Here is an 8549-nt window from a genome sequence, read left to right as displayed (position 1 = left end):
TTTACCTTTGCATTGTTGGGATGAGGTTAATGTACGAATATCGTTTTAAAGATAGGAGTTCCATTGATCTTGGATGGAAAAATGTTTAAATGGGGAAGACGTGAATTTGCTAGAGCTTGTGTTCGTATAAATTTAGACTCTAAATTATCCAATGGAATTTGGATTGAGGGTTTAAATGGAAAATTCTTTCAAAATGTTGAATATGAGAAGATCTCATGTCTTTGTTACAAATGCGGTAAGATAGGGAATAAAATCGATAAGTGATTCTTAAAGATGATCAAAATAAGGTCAACTTGGAATCAAGGAATATTGAGAATAAAAGTTTGAAATCTAAAGGATCGGTTTGTTCTGATACAAATGCTTTGAGTCCTTTTTTTTTGTTGTTGTTGAGGAAAATGCATCCAATGCATTAAAATTTATGAAAGGAAAAGGAGAAAAAACTAGCCAATGCCCACAAATTCTTCCTTTAGTATAGAAATAAAAAAGGAAGGAATCTTGTGAAACATTAAGTCTTCCCAAATAAAGGAACTAAAGATTGCATAATTAGCACATAGATCCACTAATTTATTGCAATTTCTATCAATACAATTAAAAATAATGTTATTGAAATCAGTTCTAAAATCAAAGTCCAAACCATTATTACCTCTAAATTGGACCGATTGAAGAAGCTTAATGATGTTGTAGTTGTCACTTTCAATAATAATTCCTTTGTAGATATGCATCCAATCTTTGATGACTCCTTTGATTGCTTGGATAGCTAAAAGTTCAAGTCTTGAGATATCCCAATGAGTACAGGATTTTCCAAAAGCCAATAGGAAACGGCCTTTTCAGTCCCGAAAAATGCCTCCAATTCCTCCTATGTTAGTTTTTAACAAGGAAGCATCTAAATTAACCTTTATCCAGTCGAGTGGAGGGGGATGCCAATGGTTATTCAACAGCAGGTGATGCTGGTTAGCAACCCATTTACTAGATTTAAAACCATGGTTGGTAGCAGAGTAAGAAGCTAGGCAGATAGCTTCGGAAGCAATAAACAGAGATGAATAATCCTTTCCTTTGTGAACCAGTTTGTTCCTTCCTTTCCAAGAGAAGTATATTACATTGCAAAACAAGTTGATAGTCCAGGAATTTTGAATAGAAATCCAAGCCAAGCAATCCTCCATAGTGTTGAATGTAGGAATAAGGAAACCACATTTTTCCATATTTTGATAAATGCTTACCAGTTTAGAACATTTGAAAATCACATGTTCAACATCTTCATGCATATTACAATTCCTAGGACAGCCATTGTGAGTTAGTAATCTTCTATAGCAAAGAAAATCAAAGGCTGGTATTGCTTTGTTGAACAATCTCCTCCAAAATCCTTCGACTCGTGGTAGTAGTTTGGCTCTTTTAATCCATTTCCAATAAGTAACATGGTTGGATTCTTGAAGTGAAGCTTCAAAAACTAATTTGGAAATAGATTTTCCAGAGAATTTATACAAAAGATCCATATTGTCAGCTTGGAGATCAGAGTTGATGGGAATTTAACAAATCAGATCCACCAACTCTTTGCCGAAGTAAGCATTAAGTTCAGCAGAATTCCATAAATTACCAGAGATTAATTTATCCACATTGGTATCTTCGTGAAGTAAAGAATTAACAAATGTAGGCCATTTGTTTAGTGTTTTATCCAATATCCAAATGTCACTGTAAACATTTGTAAGTCTTCCATTAGCTATCTCCCATCTAACAATTGGCTTAAGTGAAGCACCTCCATCTTTGATAATTTTCCAGGCAATGGAACCTGAAGTATTTTGGAATCTGTAACAAAAAATATGACCATATTTTGGAAATAGAAATTTGTGTAGAATGGACTCTTCTTCTTGATTATATCTCCAAGCAAGTTTGGCTCTAAGAGGGCCAACTTTATCTATGCAAGAGTGTAGACCTCGTCCTCCCAATTCAACCGGTAAGCACAAAGTATCCCATTTTACATAATGTAAGCCAGATTCACCATTAGATTTGTTCCAAATCATATTCGTACAGATTTTGTCTAAAAGTCCAATATACTTTTAGGAATCATTGAATGTGTACAATGATTGATAGAGTAGGAAAGCAATGCAATTTTAGCCAAATGAATCCTTCCAGGCAGAGAAGTAAGTTTAGAACCCCATATATTGGACATTTTAATGGCTTTATCAATAATGCATTGAAAGTCTTCTCCAATTAGTCTTCTCAAAGTAATTTTCGAACGCAGGTAAAAGAGTTCTTTGATTGCCTTCAATCTTACTATCCTGAATATAAGTTTTTTCTTCCTTCTTCTAATGTGTTTTCCAAATAGGATACAGGATTTATCTTTGTTGATGTTAAGGCCCGTTCAAGAGCAGAAGTTATCCATAATTCTCTTAATCTTCTTAACTGAAGAGATATTGGCTTGAGAAAAGACTATAATGTCATCAGCAAAAAGCAAGTGGGAGATTCTTGGGCTTTCTTTGTTGATCCGGACACCAATACCTTCTCCATTTTGATAAAAAGCATTGGTAAGAAGTTAAACACAGAATAAAAATGAAAGGGGATAGGGGGCATCATTGCCGAAAATCACATTTGGCTTCAATCCATCTAGAATAATTCCCATTAATCAATACTAAGAATTTGGGATACTTGACATCACATTCAAGAATTAGATTGGATATAGATTGAGGAAAACCGAAGTAAAGCAATGCTTTTTCCAATGTTGGCCAACCCATTGAATCAAAAGCTTGCTCCATATCATATTTAAAGGAAACCAAACCCTTAGAGGCTTTATAAAACTTGAAATTGTGAAAAATTTCATGTGCAACCAGAATGTGAATCGACATGGATCTATTTTTCAGAAAAGCTGCTTGTTCTATAGATATGATTTTAGACATGATGGAAGATAGTCTATTGACTATAATTTTGGCAGCAATCTTATAAATCACATTACAAAGACTAATTGGTCTATAGGTAAAAGGAGTTTTAGGATTTTGTACCTTGGGGATGAGTACCACAATAGTATCTTTCCAATTAGAATTCATGATCCCAGTTTTGAAAAATTGGTTTAGAGCATTCCATAGGTCAGTCTTTACAATGTCTCAATATGCCTTAAAGAAGGAATATGTGATACCATCAAATCCAGGAGCTGTGAAATTGCCTGCTTGCATGAAAATAGTTTCCAATTCCATCAAGCTGAATTCTGTATTGAGGCTGAAAGCTTCTTCTTCATTCAGTTGAGATATTGGATTGGGCCAACCATCAAAGTTGCAAGTCCTGTCTCTCCATTTGTTTTCAAAAAAACTTACTATAGAGTCTTCAATTTGGTGTTGATCTTCAACCAACTGGCCGTTGTTATTAATAATATAATTGATGAAGTTGGCAATCTTCCTAGCACTTGCAAAAGTGTGAAAGAATTTTGTATTGCTATCCCCTTGGGTTGCCCATTTGATTTTAGCTCTTTGTCTCCACCAAGTGTTGATTTTGGCTAATACATAATTATATTCAGAAACTTTGGATTTAAGGAGCCATGAATCTTCATCTGATAACAAACCGTCTTTGCATTCTCTATCTTGCAATTTCAGGATATCACCAAGGATTATCTCTTTGGAGTTAAGCAAACTTATATTATTCTCCTTATTCCAGTAAAAAAGAGCTTTCAAAGTTTTTCTCAATTTCAGATTAAGGATTTGACTATAATCTCCAGCTGTGTGCTTCATCCAAACCTTCTTAACCAATGCAGAAGAGGCTGGATTTGATATCCAAATGTCTTCAAAACGTATCAGTTTTTTGAAATCAGCTTTACATTCAAAGAGGTTGAGTAGGATAGGGCAGTGATCTGATGCTAACCTAGCCAAGTGCTTGACCAATATACGATAAGGGGAGCAAAGAGCCATAGAATTGAGATAACAACGATCCAATCGTTCTAGAATTCTGTCAACACCAGATTTATTGTTGCACCAAGTGAACTTGGGGCCAACACGACCCACTACATGAAGGTCATTGGAATCCAAAAAAAAGATCCATTTCTCTTGCACCCAAGGAATAGAAGAATCTCTTACCACCTTTTTTATCTTCCTTATTGAGAAGGCAATTAAAATCACCACCAATCACCATAGGTTTATCTAAACAGGAGTAAATTTGCAATCTATCCCAAAGAGATCTCCTTTTATAGACATCTTTATTGGCATAAATAGAACCAATTCTCCAGATGCATTTGTTGAAAACCTCCAGATCTCCAACTATAAATTGTTGATTTGTTTCCAATACTTTGAAAGAAGCATACATAGATCTCCATAAGATTAAGATCCCACCAGATAGACCTTCCGAAGGGACTAGAAAATAGTCCTAGTCATCACCAATTAAAGAGTTAATTTCCAATCTATCAAAAGAAGTAGTTTTGGTTTCAAGTAAAGCCAAAAATAAGATACCATTATCTTTCACAAACTCCTTGATGTATAGAGAAGCTCTTTTTTCCGAGCTCCTCTACAGTTCCAGAAACAGATAGAAGACATCATTGTAAAATGGGGGGATGATCCCCATTTTGTCTCTAGTTTCATTTTTAGATTTTCTACTCCTTGTAATAATATTGATAGGACCTAAATTTTTGAGCTGTTTAAGTCCTTTCCTTTTAGCATTAGAGCCATTCTCAATAGTAGATCCAGCATTCTTGGACAAAGAATTGGAAATAGATAAATCAGGCAAGACTTTATCTTTCTTAGGAATTGATAACTCTCCTTCTTCAAGACCTTCATTCAGCACTTTGAATTTGTTAGAATTACATGGGATAAAAGAATTCAAACCTGAGTCATTATCGACGATATCTTGATGAATAGAGACATCTTGAGTAGATACAAGAGTGGGTTTAGCTTCTTGGATATCTCCTTTGTCAGGTGGATTACTGATAACAGTTTTATCAGTAGGTTTAAATACTTTCTTGTAGATTTGAGTAGTGTTGTTTCTGCCAGCAAAACCTGACGCCTGAGCAGTTAAGTTTTTCTTAACTTTTTGGAGAGTTTTGTTCCTTCTAAAGTTCACATGAATCCATGGCCCGTGGTCAGAATTATTTTCAGCTATGTTGTCTTCTAAATTTGAAGGAACAGAGATACTTTTAGGAATTTTGACTTCTACAGAAGATTGGTTAGCTTTCATAACAGGACATTTAGACTCCACTTATAGCAAAAGATAGGGAGTTTTTCATATTCTATTCTTTGAAAGAATTTACCCGCACATCCTTCCATCCAAACTCCGATTGGAAGAGCTTCATCCAGTTTTATTCGAATGCAAATTCTCGCAAATCCCCTCTTGCTCCATTGGAACATATTACGATCAATCATATAAGGTTTTCCTATCAATGATGCTATTCTACATATGTTGATTGAGTCCCAACATTGTAGTGGCAAGTTAGGCATTCTGATCCATACCGGGGCTGAGAGGCCTTTTAAGGAACTTGGAGAGAATGAGGGAGACCATCTATCCAGCCCTATAATGTTATTACAAATATACCATGGACCATTCGAGAGAACCAAATCTAAAGCATCTTCTTCTTCAAATGCACATAGCACCCATCCCAATCCAAGCATAATAAGATGAAATTTACCATACTGAGACCATTATCTTCTGATCTCCAAACTGATAATGTGGAAGGGTAAATTTTCTCCAAAAACATTGATAACCAAAGATTTACTGAGTTTACTGGAGTTCTCTGCTTCCAAACCGAAGTCTAATTTCACAACATTGTTGTCTCCAGTGAAGTCCTTTCCAAAATCTAAGTTGGAAACATTGATATTAGATTTTTTTCCCCCAAGCTTTAACCGAAGAATTACTGGAAGGATTAATTGGAATATTAGGAAGAGAAGCATTATCAGTCTGTCCTGCAAGATCACCTTCTTCACAAACACGAACATTACTCAAATCATTAGGCAAGACAGAATTGGAAACAATATCTTTGAAGCTTGGAACATAAATTTTGTTAAAATCGGTCATTGGATTCTTTGTTCCAGAAGAAGAATCATCTGAGTTAAGAATCTGAGGACGTAATGTCAATGCTAAGGAATGTTTGATTGAGGATGGTAAATTTCATTTGCCACCTAAATCAGTTCATCATAAGAAGAAGTGAAATAAAGATTTCAATTCTTTTGGGCCTATCAAAGGAAGTCTTAGAGGAAAGAAATTGGAAAATCTTGGTGAAAGTGAAGGTGGATATTCACCATTCAAATCATAAATGAGTTTATGAAGAGTGTTGACGGTAGGTACCAAAATAGATGTGATAAAGTCTCGGAGGAGGTTAGCTTTCTGCGGGTGGTTGTGATTAGCTATTCTAACAATGGTGCTATCTTTCAATGGGAGGTCTTATTTTATAAATCTATTGAGCTTGTTGGTTGATGCATTGGAAATCAAAGCATTGTTTTCATGAAGAAAGTGAAATTTGTGAAGATCCAGTATTCTCCAAAGACTATAGGGTCTTGTCTACATGTTTTTCCTTTTTTTATTAGTTGTTATTTTTATTTTTGTCTTAGTTTAAAAATAAGCATGAATGAGTATTTGAAAGATAGGGATAGAATAAATAAATTTAAGAAACTTTCTACTCTTTATTTTTTACTTAATCGAAAATTCTGAAATACTAATAAACCTTTTTGGTTGTTTAATTTTTAGTATCCCCTCCACTCCAATTGGTTTAAAATAAAGAGTAGAAAATCTTATTTTCTTTAAAAAATTTCATATCCTTCAAATATGATTCTTGTGCTTGTTTTCCGTTTAAATAAGGCTTCCTTGTTTTTAAAGGATTGCCATTAGTTTGTAATAGTTTTATTTTAATGCAACGTGTGTCTTCTCAAAAAAAAAAAAAGGCAGGCTCAACAAATTATTTAATAGAGCCTAAAACCCAACATTTGTTGACAAGCCCAAACCAGACCTTAAAGCAAGCAAGCCCAAGGCTCCATCTATTTTATTGGACCAAAGATCTAATTTATCCTAATATGATATAATTCATGCTAGCATCATTTAAATAATAATTACGAGGTGATCAAAATATTTACGCACCACTTTAGAGAATACTTATCAGGGAATCATTGGATTCAAAATACCAACAAAGTAACATCTAATACATGCTGCCTTCAGGTGATCAAAATCACCTATCTTATTTAAAAATTAGCTTGGTGACAACAACATTTTGGGATTGATATTTGAGGCCGATCTCTATTGTTTATGAAAAACTACGATCAATAACTTGCAAATTACTTCAATGTCAAAAAAATGAGGAATCATAAAGTTCAAAAAGAGAGATGCCAAACGAAGAAATGCCATAATTGCTCCCAAAAACGCTTCTCCAAGTACTTAAAATTTTATGTCGTCTCTTCATCTTTGTACTAAGCAACTAAACATTTTCACTACGTCGCAAATATAACCATTCTCCAACAATATTATGCTCATAAATAAAAGTGGGATAAAATGGCAAATAAACCATATGAAAGCTAATCTGGCCAGTTTGCCTTGACTAGTAAATTTTCTCGTGATTGCTATAACATAATACCGACTCTCAATAAATCCCATTAGCTTTGAGCTTGCAGAATTGTGTGCTTATTGTTACATTTCCTAAGCATTATCCTCTAAAACTCAATGATGCAATGTACTGCACAATGGGTCCAATATATTGTTTTCAAGTTCAACAGGTCTGTAGAGATTTGTTTCTAAAGCTGTGATTATACAAATAGTTAACATAACTAGATCCAGCACCTATCCATGTCCCTCATCTTGCTTCTTTAAAGACATGGTGAAGTCAAAACATATTTGTAGCAATCCTTCAATGCCATATTCATTTTCACTGGTCATGTATCATCATCACCATAAACATATGAATTTTTGGTTGTGATGGAACTAACATGTTCAAAGCAGCCAAGCTAGCTCCATCCTTATAACTGTCTCCAACAGGAAAACAGCGGTAGGGAAATGCACAAGTAATCAATTAAATATACGTCAAGTATTTTTTTCATGTCATAAATGACTTTCACTTGTAATATTCCTAGCTGTAGACGGTTAACAGTTTTAGAATTTCTCTCTCGCGATTACTGTTAACAACAATTTAAGACTGGCTTTCCCTTCACTATAAGTTACAGCCACCGGACAACAAACTCTATCCTCTGATTTGATTTCTTAACCTCTGAACAGAAGCAATCTACTATAATCTGTCTTTGTTTATCTCTATTAGTCACCGATAGAGGATCGAGTTCAAGATAAAACAAATATTCCGGTCGATACTGCGAACATATATTTATTTGGTAGTTCAAGCTGTGTCGACTCATATCTGTCCAAACAGAAGGATCAGGCACAAACTTGGATTCATTTATTGACCCACGCAGCATCCCTATACATCACGTGTGTATCCATATCACGCTCATCAGGGCTCATACGGGTAGTGTGGTTATACATGCCCTTCTGTGTACCTATATGCATGCATATTATAGTGCATGTACTAGGTATTTTTAGGATAATTAATGGGTCTTCTATAGTAACTTATAGATGTTCATGCTTGGCATAAACCCCTTATATTTTGCTTGTGA

At 34.6% G+C, this 8549-nt stretch overlaps 1 protein-coding gene across 1 annotated transcript; it reads right to left on the bottom strand.

Annotated features, from left to right (window-relative positions):
* Positions 1-1523: 1523 nt before the first annotated feature.
* LOC114580244 lies at positions 1524-3887 on the bottom strand. Its single transcript, XM_028697146.1, has 2 exons — positions 3125-3887; positions 1524-1783 (listed from the first exon to the last, which is right to left on the bottom strand). The coding sequence occupies exons 1-2, from the start codon at positions 3885-3887 to the stop codon at positions 1524-1526; spliced, it is 1023 nt and encodes a 340-aa protein (XP_028552979.1).
* Positions 3888-8549: the final 4662 nt, after the last annotated feature.

The sequence above is a fragment of the Dendrobium catenatum genome, unplaced genomic scaffold (genome assembly GCF_001605985.2).
Source record: "Dendrobium catenatum unplaced genomic scaffold, ASM160598v2 fragScaff_scaffold_880, whole genome shotgun sequence".
Taxonomy (NCBI): Eukaryota; Viridiplantae; Streptophyta; class Magnoliopsida; order Asparagales; family Orchidaceae; genus Dendrobium; species Dendrobium catenatum.
The sequence above is the reverse complement of the archived record's forward strand: the minus strand, read 5'-3'. Positions and strand labels throughout refer to the sequence as shown.